We start from the raw sequence: 15,291 nt of genomic DNA, 5'->3' as shown, positions 1-15,291 counted from the left end.
TGGCCCTGAAATTTGCTCTGTGTGTTTACATGTTTCTTTCTTTGGCATGCACTATGGTTTAATTTATTTTGTTTTAAATCAGTGGCTTAAAGAGGAATTTCACTACCAGAACTCTAATTTACTGGTATAAAATTTCCAGTGATTTGTTTAATAACCCTAATAATTAATAATGCAGGATCAGGATTTAGGTTCATATCTGAAGATGAGAACACAGAGCCTGCTCTCTGCTTTTTCCCAGTCTTCAGCACAAGTACCAAAAGAGCTTGGATCTTGAATGTGTTTCAAGAAGAGAAAACCAATAATTTTTTAATTATCTGTCGCAGGCATGTTTACATTATGAATCTTTCTATTTAAAATAGGATGGGTTAGAGAGTTCTAATTTTATCCATTGATACAGGCAATGAAAATTATGAAGAGAAGTGCTGTCTTCCCGTGGAATGCATGGTTATATAGACGTCATGGAGAGGTAGTATTAAAAATGAAAATCTAAGTTGCTTGTCTTCTTCTCTGTGCTTTACACAGTGGGAACATCCCAATTCATCTGGACCATTTTGAAATTTGTTGATTCATTCCTAGTCCTTTCCCCCACTTCTTTTCAGCTAACAATATTCTGGAGGGGGGAGGAGGAGCAAAGGGGGTGGGAGGAGGAGGGAGGCACCTGTTTCCAGTGCGATTCCAGCAGCAGTAGCCAGCCTAGTGTTGCAGAGAAAATAACCTTCCAACAACTTAGGGTAACTCATCAGGGAGAGCAGAAGAAAAAAAAGGAAAAAGAAATGGAAAACAAGTGTAAAGTAATTGAAGTGTTAACAGTAATATTAATAGCAAAAGGTGAAAAGAGAAATGATGGTAATAAGCCTAACAGACACTGAAAAAAAAGACTATGAAGAAATGATATGAAAAGGATGCTAGGGCCAGATTCTGATGTCAGTTCCAATGGCACAAATCCACAGTCACTTCAGTGCAAATGTCTAGTGGTGCCAGGGCGATGGGAACCGGCTCAGCCTGCAGCGCTCCCTGCAATGGAAGTTGTGTTTGCAAGTTCAACGAAAACCACATCGGGACGGCACCTGCTCTCATATCGGGCTTGTGTGTGCAGCTGTAGGAAAAGAACCCCCCGCTGTACCGATGGTAAGAAAGGGGTCAGACATCAGATGCAGGGAAGCCCTGAGCAAAAAAAGGACGTGGGCGTTGCGGGGAGGCAAGCGGGATGCGGAGGATGGATGCGCCGAGGATCTGGAGGCAGCTTTGCCGCCGGCTGAAGTACTTGCTAAACCCGGGCATCTCGGAGCGCTTGCAGTGAGGTGTCGCGGGTTTGCTGCCCCCCAGGCATGGCTGGTGGACACGGTGCGGCCCCGGCCCCGCGCTGCCCCCGTCTGCTGCGGGCGGAGAGGCGAGAGCTCCCGCCTCGCGCCCCTTCCACTCCCATCTCCTCGGTCGCCCCCGGCTCTCGCCGCCACCCTCCCGCCTGTGACCTCGGAGGCACGAGGAGCTAATGCCAAAATAATTAAAGTTTCCCTTGAGCCGTGCCTCCCCCCGCCCCCGCCGAAAGCTGCGGGCAGAGGGCGCGGGAGAGCGGGGGCAAGCCCTGCTCCCTCTTGCAAGCTGCATCCCCGCGCGGGGCGGGGGGAGGGAGGGCTTCTTCTTTAAGCCGGGGGTCAACCAAAAGCCCTCCCTCCCCTCCCCTCCCCTCAGCACTCCGAGAGCATCCGCTGCCGCCGTCCAGTGAGACGTCTGAGCCTTTAGCTGCCGCTGGCTACATGAGATGCCTTTATTTTTCCCGTCTAAAACTCTGAGGATGTGTTGATAACGCGCCACTAGCGCCGCAGTGTGGAGCCCGCCCCCTCCCCCTCCCCCCGGCCCGATGCCGTCATCAAGGTGCGGGGCCGGGCGGGAGCACCCTGCCCTCCCCCGAGTCACGTATTACCCACCCCAGCCCCGGCACCCGCGTGTCTAGACGTGGCGCCCTTGCCAGAAAGGCGAGGAGACGCCAGCCCCTCCTCGGGGCCCCGGGGCGGCCCGCCCGGCCTAGCTCGCCTCCTCCTGGTCGCAGCTGTCCAGCAGCTCCGTCATGAAGGAGATGTAGACGATGGCCAGGCGCAAGGTCTCTATCCTGGACAGCCTCTTCTCGTAGGCGAAGGTGGGCACCTTCTTCCTCAGCTCGTCAAAGGCTTCGTTGAGGTTGAACATCCTCTTCCTCTCCCTGATGTTGGCCGCCTGGCGCTGGGCGGAGGTGATGACTCGCTTTCGCTTGGGTCTGTCCAGGAGGGCCGTGGCCCCCCGCCTCTGCGCCTCCTCCTCCTGGTCCCCATCCCCGAAGGTGCTCAGAGGCCGCCCCTGGCGCAGGGCCAGGGCCGTGTCCCCAAAGGGGGGCCCGGGGGCGAGCTCGTAGAGGTCCAGGCGGGGTGCCCCCCTGGGGGGACCCGCGGGAGAGCCCAGCGACAGGTCGGCCACGAAGCCCAGCACCGAGGCTCCCACCAGCCCTTCCTGACGAGCCATTTTCTGGGCTCTGCTGCGGATGTCATCGGTTCTCCCCGGGCGCTCGAGGGCCGGGAGGAGGCTGGTTGACATCTCACTTCCCCGAGGGTAGCATCCCCGGGCGAACGGCGTTAAATATTTATAACCCAACAGATAACAGGATTAGCAGGAGCAAAAAAGGGACGGCCGGGTACCGCTGCTCCTTAACGCTGATGAGAGGAGACAGGCAGCCCCTCGGGGACGTGTGGGTGTTGCAGCGAGAGCGACTCAATCCGGGCCGGGCGATCAAGACCGGTTCCTTCTTGGCACCAGCCCCCGGCTCTTACCTGCTGAGCGCCTTTGTGCCTCCTCGCACACCCGCAACCAAATGATTTTCAGGCTCTTGAAAGCCCGGGCAGCCAGGATTGTTCTCCTCTGAGCTAGTCCCGCTGCCTGCCTGAGATCTCTGAACCTGGCAAGCGAGGCTGCCAATTGATGTCAGACAAGTGCATGCATGCTTTTAATGATGTCCTGAAGAGGGGACCTGCATGCGGAGGGTCACCGGGGAATGTTTGCCCTGTATCCCAGTGCAATGGGAGCTGAATGACAGGCCCTCCATTAGCCTAAGTAAGCATGGTAGGGGACCCAGTATTGCATTCCCAATTGTAACTGTTGGAATCGTCCCCCCTTGTTTTTTCTCTCCTTGAAATGGAGTTCAAACATGTCTCCAGCCGGGCAGTAAAACGCTGCCTTGTAAAGCCCATTTTGTTTCAGGCGGTCTCAAAACGCTTGATGTGAAATGCTTTTCTGCACTTGAGAAGAAGATAGGCTTTTACTGCTTACTTAATGCAGGCTGCTCCAACAATATCTCGGTTATTAGAGCCCTTCCCCTCGGTGCTGAAGCGAGTCAAGCTAAAGTAATTCACTGATAACAATAGGATTTGGTTATTTTTCTTTTAACCAGAGTCCCGCTGAAGTCTCTTTCATTTGTCAGGTTATGCCTTTGGCAGGATAGAAGGGTTTGTGGTTTTCACTTCACACCCCATCTACTGTATTTAGATAGGTACTGGTCCCAGGCACACCAGACTCAATTGCACCAGACTCAGTTGATTGATTTGCAGTAGTTGTGCAGAGCAAAGCTTCCGACAAAACCGGAGGTTTTATTCTTTAAAAAATATATATATCCAATGTTAGTGTCTAATGCTTGCCATGCATCTTCATTACAACACGTCCCTTTTGGGGGTGAGTTGGTCCTTGAATTCTAAAGAGATTGAAAACAGTCAGATCAAAGGGAGAAAGGGGAAGGAACCCACAGGGCGAAAATCCTTCTTGTTTGGCTACAGGACTGCAAACACTTCCGATGTAGACAAAGATCTGTCTCCATCACCAACAGATGGTGCAAACCAAATACCCTTTTCTGGCAAAGAGGAAGATGGAAAGAGGCTCCTAACCCCCGGCTCACTTTTTTTATTTAATGTGGGAACACGCCTATGCTTTCAAAGCAGAAGCAAAGCGGCTATGTATTACAAGCAGATGTAAGCACATGGAGAAGTCTGATACAGGACCCACCTTTGGTTCGAAGGTAAGCCGAAAAAAGGCGGAGGTACATTGGACAGCTCCGGGAACTCAGGGGCCTTAATAACCAAGGCACCAGGTAAGCAACATTTCTGCAAGTACTGACGGTCCTATTGTTGATTTTGTATCACACTGGGGTAACATATCATTATTTCTTAATTAGGTAGTGTATTAGCGCTATCCTGCTGTATGGCTCCAGGATTACACTGCATAGCTTATTTATTTCAGTATTAGAATGTACTCCTCTTCCTCCTACACGTTTTGTGGCTTTTTGTGGTTTTGATTGTCTTAATTAAATATCATATAACTAACCTCTGATAACACTGAGATTCTGTTTCTTCTCACTGAAGTGGGTAAGAGATTTCTCTTTAATAGATGCAGGGAGAAGTGGCATGCTTCTTTATCGTGCATTTCCTAGTTCTCACCAAAAGATGTAAAATTAACTAGTGGTAAATGATTTGGAAAGGAGCTAAATCATTCTTTTACATGGACTACAATGTGTTGAGACACATGTCTAAACTAAGAGTATTTGCAAACAAGAATATCTGACTATAAATTGTTTCCATTGCAAATTTACTTTTCCTTTGGAAAAAATATTATGAGCAGAACTGAAGCCTGCAGCTGTGTATAAATCACTCACCGTAGTTCTCTGGATGCTTAATGCTATAGTAAGTAGATCAGAACAAGTGCACGATGCTTATTTTAGGTTCCTCAAATACTAATTTAAAGTATGTTCTTGAGGAATGCTTGATTTGTTTTTTCTAGTTAAAAGTTTTAATTTTTTTATTAAGCAAAATACAAAGATTACAAGAACCAAAGCATCTAATGTTACTGAAAAATGTTAGCAAAAAAGTTAAATAACTCATTCTCTTAAATTGTTGCACCCCATAGAGTACCGAATACAGTAATATACATACCAAACATTATTACAAACCTGCTTTGGTCTGAGGGAGCACAGAATAACCACAGCACAATTTGACAAATTTAAAATCCTAATGGGAAATCAAGTTTTATAATCAAGGTGAATTGTTGTCAAATGAAGTGAGTTGTAAGACTAGTGTTTTTATTTAGTTTTATTTTCTTTTTAAGCTCTCTCTAACTAGGAATATAACATTATCTGTTCAAATATTCATTTTTATTATTCAATTTAAAAAAATTCTGTGCAGTCAACTTAGTGAATAATGGTTTAAGATGTACAATATCTTAAACATTGCTGTTTCTAACATACGGAGGAAAATGAAGATGATGGACTGCATCGTGAGTATCCATCTTGTAGAAGACTTTTGTGTACTTGCTTCTCATTTCAGCTAAAAGGACATGGTTCCCCATTTTTGTGATAAACTTCTTTTAAACCCTTCCCAGAACACATCTGTTGATGTTTTAGATGTTTGAAATTCATGATGTTCTATAATTGCTTGAATCTAATGGAAGGCAATTGCTTGTGGATTCCTTAAATTCTTACATCCATCTTTACATTTTACTGAAATGTTTCACTTAATTTCTGAACCTCAAATTATTTTGGCAAAAATATTTTTCAGTCATGGGTACTTCATAATTTAAAAATACCGAACTGCAGTAGATTGTTTACATCTTCAAAGAACCAAGCAACTGGTTCGTTGTTCAAATTTCTTTAAAAATAGGTTTACCACAGCTCTTAATGTTTACATAAATCTTGAAATCTTAAGTCAGGGATTAAAACCTGAAGTCCAAACCAACCAAACAGCAAAAACCAGAGTTTCCTAACAAAACAATAACCTACTCAGAAAAAGGAAGATGTTGTCTTGTAACACGTCCATACAGACAGCAAAATGAGTCTATTTTGAATCTAGAAAATGGGATAGATAAGTTTCAAAGAAATACCTGTGCTCCTTTCTTTTAAATTAGGCTGCTGATAGGTCCCTTCACAGGTTCTAACAGTCACAATGCCACATAGGAAGAAGATGGCTATTCTGTGAGCCATGGATCAAACTGCTGAAAATACAAACCTTCAACACCATCTAACTGAAAGCGGTGTTGATCCCAGAGCTGTGACGTCATGTGGATTCTCTCTGAAATATTATTTTATAAGACGGCAAATGAAGTATACATTAATATTTCTGAGAGGCGAATAGAATACCTTTTAAAAGGTTAATCTCACAGCAAAAAAGCCATGGATAAATATAGCCAAAGTTGCATCTGGCCTAAAGGATGCATCATTTCCCTAACTTCCAGTGGGAATAAAACATAGTTTTGCCTACAGCTGAGCTTCTTGGAGCAGTCAAAGATCTCAAACTGCTTTCTGACTGTGGATCTGAATAACAAACAGGAGGTATACTCTTAGGTCCAGGGAAAACTAATATAGTTTATATCACTATACTTTCCTGTTGCTTCTTCCAACTCATCAACATTCCCACTATCTTATCTTTAATATTACAGCAGTGTCTTACAAGGCCTAGTCAAGAAGCAGGGCCTCATTGTACTAGTATTATGTACACAGTACAAGAAAAAAAGGCTAGTGTTTGACCCATTGAGCTTGCAGTTTACATTTCAGGTGGAATTCAGCAGATAGGCAGAACAGCCAAACAGGAGTTAGGAAGGGCAATTTCAATAAAATGAACACAGCTTGGAAGAAATTGCAGGTTGCTTCTTGTCTAAATAAGCAGTGGAACACAGGAGTGATTTGTAGGCAGCACTGCAGAGGATAAACAAGGATAGAGAACTGCTTTCCAGTAATATTTCTGTGAGCTGTTTTCTGAGCATAGACAAAAGCATTGAGAAAAGCTTAGAGGTATTTGAATGGGAAGCAGGGCAGCAGGTATTTAAAGCTCTCTGGAAGAACAAAGAAGAGGGTTGATTCCTTAGGAAGTTAAATTTATGGACAGACTGGTTAAATATGGAAGGAACTTAAAGGCAAAAGACACAGAGTTTGTGTTTGAGTCAGGACAGTGGAAGCCAGAAGGAACAAAAAGTGGCCGGTGAGCCAGGTAGATGATCCTAGTAGCAGTGTTTGAGTGGGCTTGAAAGTGGCAATGAAGTTGGATTCAAAAGCAAAGAGGAAACTATTACACAAGTGGTAAGAATGTAGACCTGAAAAGGAATGGCTTTACCGACATGCTCACTCAGAAAAGTAATCTGGTCTGTTTTGCAGATCAAATAAGCAAGGTTTGGGCACTGGGTGGAGATACAAGTCAAAGGAGAGAATGGAATTGCCTTGGATGAGCATTAAACAATTAGATATCTGATAAACTCACTGGGAGCATCTATGTGAGACGCTAACTGTGCAGTAGCTGAATAATACTGTGCAGTAGTGCATCACAGCACAAACAGTGTTAATATGCTACTGTGCAGTATTACAGGCTACTGCACAATAGCATCCCTTAAAAGATGTGCGTTGGTGCTGCTGTGTAGTAACTCTGGTTACTGCATATTTATTTAGTACTTGATTATACAAGTACTAAATAAATGGGCAGTAACCACCGTACAATAGTATCTCATGTAGACACACCCATTGTCAACCAGACCCTGAGTGACTTGACTTCACTAGCTGAGGAAGACAAGATAGAGATTGGAGCCGTGAATTTTTAAATAAGCATTAAAACTGTTTAAAAGACACCAAATCAGAACACCATATCGGATTGAATAGATCTCTTCAGAGCGATTGGGACTTGCAATCTTTAAGAGCCCTCTTGAAAGCCCAAGATTCAAATTAGTTTTCTGCAAAAACTTGACCTTTGCATGAAGCATAAGAGCTGATCAAATTCTTTGTGTGGATGATGCATCTTTTCAGCCCCAACTGTTTCCAGAGCTGGTGAATTATTGGAGCGATAGCCTAAGACCATGTTCTGATCTCTGTCTAAATCCAAAATTATTTCATTGAAACTAAAGGAGATTAAAGTGTTACTGAGGTCAGAATCTGGTCCCTGGAACTATTTTAGGCACTGATACTACAGTGTGGCTGAGTGGATAGAGCAGTAAATTTCTTTATGACTTTAGTAGGACTCCTTATGAGCATAAGCATCTGCCCACAGAGATCAGATTGCAGGATTTGGGGTTTACTGAAAAATGTGACATTCAGTATGCTTCAGCTCTCTGACACAGGAAACCAATGGCAAAACTGAGAAAAAAGAAACTAAAACTGGGAACGGTTTGCCAGTAAGGTTCAGTCCATTTATACTTACAATACTATTGCATTTCATTAGAAGAGTTTAAAAAAAACCAATTTTTGATATTTCCCAATGTGGAAGTGAATGACCAAGGATGAATTTGGAAGTGCAGCTTTGGATAAATCATAAACAAATGAAATGAATAGCTCAGCTTAGGGTGTGATACGATTCATCATGCATGCATTTGAATGACACTTTATTCTTTAACCATAGCCTCAAGGGGGGTGGGAATGAGAACAGGACATGCATTAAGAATGGAATGTCAACTTTAACTTTGAATTTCCTGGATTTTTATCAGTTTGTGTGAAAAATGTAATGTTATTTAAACACAGCTTCTTTCATCTTGATTTCTTTATATAAATAGTGTTTAATGGAAAATGGAATGTAATAAAAATAAGTATTGTTTACTGAGGAGACAGGAATGTTTTTTTCCCAAGTCATTATTATATTCATTAATTTTTTATTATATAAAGGGATATTTGAGAAATTGCTTTATAGATTCCCCCCCCTCCACTCATAACCATTTAAAGAATGTGGAGAAATGCCACATAGAAAACTATATAGAGAACTTCTTTGTTTATCCATCAGCAAAAAAGGTACATTAGTCACAGTAGCAGATTCACTACCAAACCTTGTCAAAGTGCTTCAATGTTGATCTGATTGGACTACTTCAGGAATGAATGAGAAACTTAGTCTTCTTGACTATTCAGTTTCTGGTTATTTTGCTGAAACTTCTAAGCAGTATCAGCTGTGAATACTTTTCCATTTAAAATTGAAGAACATCAGCTAATTCTTCAGCTAAGTGTCCAGCAGAAAGCATCTACATTCTGCAGCTAGAAAGGATGGATTTAAATTGGTGACTTAAAGAATCCACTGTCCTTGCTAGACTGGTGAACCATCCTATTGCCTCATTCTGTTGGCTTTGATGGAGTTGGCAATATTTTTTCCTTACTTCTTTACTTCCCTCTCTCTTGTAAGAAAATGAGTGGCATTTAATACTTCCCATTTTCAAAGCAGTGTGCAAATATTAGTTAATCTTAATCACCACCTTTTTAGATAGGTAAATAACCCCATTTTACTGAAGGGAAACTAAGACACAAAGGGTGTGTTTACATGTTCATTTATGCACCATAATTATGACACATTAAGTTTAGTACCCGTTATGATAGGTACTAACTTAAAGAGCTGTAACTGGCAGTACCATGCATTAGCACACACAAATGCTTTTTATGTGAAACTAATGCGCAATAGAGCAAGAGTACATTAGCACAGTGTGAAGTAGAATTACTGTACTGCAACATTAGCGTTTTGTGTAGACATGCTGGAGCTCTTCCTCTCTTGTGTAAGCTAAAGTGAATTTACCCAAGGTCTTGTAAGTGTCAGAGTCATAATGAGGATTTATGAGATTTTTCCATAAGTAGCTCTCCAGAAAGTATCTACTCAATCTACATCTGCTCAATCTATTGGCTCACATCACTTTTCTGAACATTGTTTTTTTCCTCCTGTTTTAAATGGAGCTGAGACTGACATCTCTTATGGACACCATATTTGGTTTGAGCACTATCCCATCTTTCCAAAGTATCCTTGCACAACAGAATCAGTAGCTGATTTAATGATGCTCTATGAACAGTATTAACTTTTTAAAGAGGCAGACAATAATCACCATAATATTGATTGTTGTAGGGTCTACAAAACTGGTGACTCTCGGTGTTTTTATTTATTTACAGAAACAGACATTTTCAAAAAAGATATTTATAAGTAGAACAGTTATGATTATTCCTAGCAATGCCTAAACCTCAATGCTTCTGGATATATATACTTGTGCTTGTGCACACATTATATATATTGGTCACAGAAAGCTGTTGAAAGACTTTTATCAAGATTGCAAAGTCAATCAACCTTCCCCCTGCCCCCACCCCAGCAAACCCCTACTGGGGTCTGGGTCCAGGGGAGGGTGCGTAAAACATCCCTTCTCTTGCTCAAACTTACTCTTGGTTGTAAATGTGGAGTACAAATCTTAGACACCAGGAAGTAGGAAGAAGAAGTGATGAACGACCCTGTAGAGTTATGCTGCTGTAATTCTGGACTGCAAATCCCAGAGACCTCAGGGGCAGCAGAAGAGCAAGTGAACAAACAGCCAGAGAACCATGCTCTAGCCCCCCCTCCCTGCCCCCGGCTTTTGGCCTGAGCCACTGCAGGCACGTGGCTGCATTTCCTGAATCAAAGATAAATGTCTGTTCACTTCTGTTTCAATTTAATCTGTGCAGTTTAGACTAACCTGCAGAGACTGCTTCACAACTTCTGCTACCAGTTGGGGCTTCACTTGGCAGCAAATGGCATTGGTGACAAGACCATCAAGGCTCCTGTGCCAGTTCTCTGGGTCTCTTGCAGCACCCAGCACAGGTGCATGGTGTGGGACTGGGGGCCTTATGGTGAGGCAAAGCCTCTCAACACCTGCAGGGTCTGGACAGGATGCTGTAGGTTGGCTGCAGGCAGCTGGTGCTGGCCTTGGTGGTCAGGAGCTGGCTGCAGCTAGGCTGGAGGGCTGGCAGGTCTGGCAGCTGTGCAGTACTGCAGTTCTAGGTTGTGGCACCAGGGTGCAGGCAGGCTGGCACAGGTAGCCTGTGGCCTGTGCAGGGGCAGTAGAGGCCAAGAGTCCCCTGGATTCCCTGCTATTATACCTGAGGGCTCAAAATTCCTGCAGGCTTTTAAGGGCCTATGCTAGGGCTGTCACAGAGGCAGGCCAGCCCTGGGGCAGGAGAGGCTCCCAGCCGTAAGGCCCTCAGGCCGTGGGACTGAACTTAGGCTGGCCCCTTAGTGGCAGGGCTGGCCAGGAACAAATCTGCTCCCAGGTTTCATCTACATGAGCATTACTGCACTCAGGAGTAAATTTTCTACTTGCATTGGCAGGTAGAAAATTTACTTGCAAGTAGCAAAGTTTACTGCCTAGTAAGCATGTACACGTATACACGTGTATGCTTACTGCACTGTAAACTATGCTACTACGCAGTAAAGCATCTCATGCAGATGCACCCAGGTTTCATTTTTCCAAAGAAAGTTTCCAATTCTCACTCTTGCAAAAATAACTAGAAAATGTGAACCAAAGGCCTCATGCACATTGAAGCTAGAATATAAATTAAAAAACAGAAAATAAATGTAAAAGTATTTTTAGGGGTGTAGGTTGCAGCCTTGTTGGTCTAAAGACATAGGCAGACAAGGTTCTTTGGGTAGATGTGATATCTTTTATTAAACCAAAGTATTTTTTAATCTTTTTTTTAACACATTGATATGATTTTAGGGAGACTCGCTTGTGATCTTTGAATACTTTGAATAATGGAAACACTGTCAGTCCATCATATATATATATATATATATATATTATCATGTTTCCTGTATTACGTTCAGTCTGTACTTCAGTCAACAGCTTCTAAGAATATTATTTTTGCACCAGATTGATCTTTTATCAAGTGATTATAAACTTGTGACCTTATAGTTCCATAAATGTTCGATCAAACAATACTTTATTCATTTTATCTTTGGTCTCTATGGGCCTGATTAAAAAAATTGGGGAATCCTTTCAATGGATATCAGTGGGATTTTCGGTCAGACATTTAACTCTGATGTATTCTGATTATGTAAATACTTCATCTGGAAGTTTAAAAGGTACTTTCACCAGGATTTGAGTGTAACAGCTGGGGAGACCACAGAAAACAGGTTAAATGTAAATGTCAACATTTTACAGTGAGATTTTAATTGAAATGTGCTTGGTATATTAAGATTGGCCAAGAAAAGCCATTTTCTTGGCACAGGATGTTAATTGAAATGTGGCTGCTTTAATGGACCATATAAAAAAAGGTGTATTGAATTGCAGTCATATTGGGCATGACTACACGTACAATTAGTGCACGTGAATAAACTCTGGAGCTTATTGCTCCAGAGTTTTTTCCCTTGGGGCATGCCATTTGAACGTGTACCTAGGAACAAATAACTCTGGTTCAATTCATTCCAGAGTTTATTCATGCTCAGCACATAGTGCCTGGTTGGAGCAGCTCTGGCAGGCAGGGGGCCTCAGAGGTCACCCTGTAAGCTTGGGGCTGCTCTGACCAGGCTTGTTGTGTTGTGAAGGGTCCGGCTTTGGCACAAGTGTGCTTCAGTGCAGAGCCAGCTGGCAGGCAGCCCCAGCATGGAAGCACCCTCGTGCCCCAGTCAGTTGGTCAATGCCTACATGTATGCTGCTGTGCATAAAAATATAGTACTTGTATATACACCCTGCTGTGGAGTTTATTAGGTGCATGTGCCCTAATAGAGGAGCATGTGTAAACAATGAGATGTTTACTTTGCAGTTAATTAGGCAACTGCACAGTAAACATCTTATGTAGATGCGCCCACTGAAAACATCAAAGTTTGGATGCAAATTTAGGAACATAGACTGGTGCCCTGGGGTCAAGTACCCTACAGTCACCTGTAACCATTTGCCCAAAAGAACCCACACAATTGTCTACATTTTAAAATAGGACTAATATTTTCTGAAGCTTGATTCAAAAGACAGAGTGGACAAGAATAACAGTGACCTGTTGAATAGTTCACAAAATCAATATCTGACAACCTCAGTGACAGTTTATGGTAATATATTTCTATATGTTTAGTTTTGCTACTAATCCTATGACATCTTATTTGATGTCATTTCTAAAGAGCAGGTGTTTCTGTTGTTTTATGTAGAAATGCAAAGAAATATGGCTAGCTTATTTATTATGGGATGCCATTTACCATTTTTAGATCTTAATTATAGAACAACAGTAAAACAAAAAATCATTGCCTATGTCCAAGATGAGGCATTTTCTTATTAAGAGAAATCCTCTTTTGTATTTCAAACAAAACAAAATGATCTGTCTTGAATATATTATTTCTTGAAAGCACTTCCTCCTAGCTTGTGTCATAAATGCAGCACAGAGGTATATCAATATGGGCGGGAACTTGGGGCAGCTGCCAGTGATAGGGGCAGTAGTGATTTCTGGTTGCCTCCACCGCTGCTGGCATGATAGCATGGCTGTAGTACCAGCCATTTTCATCCCCTCCTACCTCTAGTCAGCACCTAGGGCAACTGCCCTGGTTACCCTGCTCTAGTTATGCCATTGATGCAGCAATACAAGAACACCACAAATTTTTCAATCCTTCAGGATGACACATGTTTTGCTTTCCATAGGGGCTGCAGCCATGATGATTCTCAGTTAATTTGGGTCATCCTCCTGTCTTGTGCCACTACTGGCTTTGAAGACTAGAGGTGAGATGTTTGGTCAGATTCTTGGAAGTATCAGAAGTCTGCTCAGGGCTAGTCTGTGTAGGTTTGGAGAGGCAACAAGAATGCACCCATTCAAGAGTTTCAGCTCCTTGAATCTGAGAAGCAGCAGCCACCTATATATCCCTCAGATGTATTTTCTGGAAGAAACAGAATTCTGGTGTAAGGGTTTGATTATACTATCGTTATACTATCGTCTGGGCTGAACTTCATGGTTTTGGGCAAAGATTTCATTCTGTATTTTCTCAGGCTACCTTGTCATTATATGTCCCACATTTCCTAGAGCATTTTCCATCTTGCTAGAGTCTTTCTCAGTATAGCTATTAGTGGGCACTTTAACACGAGACACTTTACTGTGTGGTAGCATAGTTTACTGTGCAGTAAGTGTGCATGTCTACATGTGCACATGCTTACTGTGCAGTAAACTTCACTGTTCGCCTGCCCGGGAGCATTTATTCACCAGTAGTTTACTTTCAAGTAAACTGATCCTGCATCAGATGCAAGTGTAGACGGACATATCCAATGTGTTCTAGAATCCTGTCTCTTTTAGTATTGTACATTGTGCTAATAAATGATGGAGTGTTTGCATTTCTTTCTTCTGAGAGAATTCCAGAAGCCTTTACTGACCTGTTTTCTCACTCCAGTTGAGCTGTTTTTATTTTCCCTGTGTATGATGTCATATAGATTCTCAATAAACCACTGGCTTTTTAGTTTTCAGCTGTGCTTTCTATCCCCTCTGACCTAGTTGGCTAGTCTGAAAAATTAAAACAAAATTGGCTTATCCCACTTGCACTCATCACAGGGTAAGAGCATGCATACAAGCTATTACTATGAAGCCACTGACACTCAATAAACCCTGACTTCCTTTTATCCCAAAGTAAATTGTTCACATGCTCTATACTCTAACACACACTAAGCCCTAGGTCCTAATGCAGAACATTAGATTTAAATTACCTAACATCAAACCTAAACATTACAGCTGGAATTATACAATGAGATCATCCTTAACCTTCTCCTCTACCCAGATAAGTACAATCAGGTCAGCACCTGTTTTGCTGTTTATTTTGATACTAAATGTCATTTATTTTGGGTTGTCAAATTTTAGATTTCATTGTGTTCAGAGTTTTGGATTGACAGGTAGCTGCAAGCTAACAGTTGTCATGGGTGACACTGGAGGTTTTAACAGCTAAGAAGGAGGCATTTGGATCTTTTAGTGTTCACAAAGGCATGAATGGTCTTTTTTGTAATCTAAGGTAAGACTTTTGTTTGTGGTGGGGAAAGATATTTTTTCCTTTCCTTCTCCATTATAAAAGAGGTAGGAGTGACCTTATATGATTCAGGGTACCTATGAATTAATCATTCCCCCTGATGAGTTCTAGCTTTTTTTCCTCAGCTTCAAGACTTTTCATGGTTAGTCCCCACCACTCTGATAAGTTATTTGCTGTGGTCTCTTAAGTCATGAAACATAGCTTACTGGAAGCTTTTCCACTAGCTTCAGTGGGTTATGGATCAGGAGCCTTAGAGGACCCTTCCCTCTGGGGTGCATAACTAAGGCAGCCTGTTATGGCTCAAAATTATAGCTGCTGCTTTAGTGCTGCCTATAGGTAATTCTGAAACCTAGAGCTATCCCAAAATCTAACACTAAATTCTCCTTTCCACTTATCCCTCTTGCTTTAGATTTACCCTATGCTACATTCTCTAAACCCCCTTATGGTTGTCCTATGCATTGTAGAACAACCCTTGATGTCTTACGTATTGTTCATCCTTAAGGAATTTTCTTCAAGTTGGCTAAGATGCTGTAGTCCCTGTATGTCAATGCAGGAG

General features: G+C 42.6%; 1 protein-coding gene across 1 annotated transcript; it reads right to left on the bottom strand.

Moving 5' to 3' along the window:
- Positions 1-2,025: 2,025 nt before the first annotated feature.
- Positions 2,026-2,568, bottom strand: FERD3L (Fer3 like bHLH transcription factor). The gene has a single exon (XM_090049471.1). The coding sequence runs from the start codon at positions 2,566-2,568 to the stop codon at positions 2,026-2,028; it is 543 nt and encodes a 180-aa protein (XP_089905597.1).
- Positions 2,569-15,291: the final 12,723 nt, after the last annotated feature.

This window comes from Crocodylus siamensis, chromosome 5 (assembly GCF_052110815.1).
Source record: "Crocodylus siamensis isolate JL-2025a chromosome 5, ASM5211081v1, whole genome shotgun sequence".
Taxonomy (NCBI): domain Eukaryota; kingdom Metazoa; phylum Chordata; order Crocodylia; family Crocodylidae; genus Crocodylus; species Crocodylus siamensis.
The sequence above is the reverse complement of the archived record's forward strand: the minus strand, read 5'-3'. Positions and strand labels throughout refer to the sequence as shown.

Bases quoted from the DNA above. Each gene is read 5' to 3' on its own strand.
- FERD3L (XM_090049471.1), bottom strand. From the start codon at position 2,568: ATGTCAACCAGCCTCCTCCCGGCCCTCGAGCGCCCGGGGAGAACCGAT.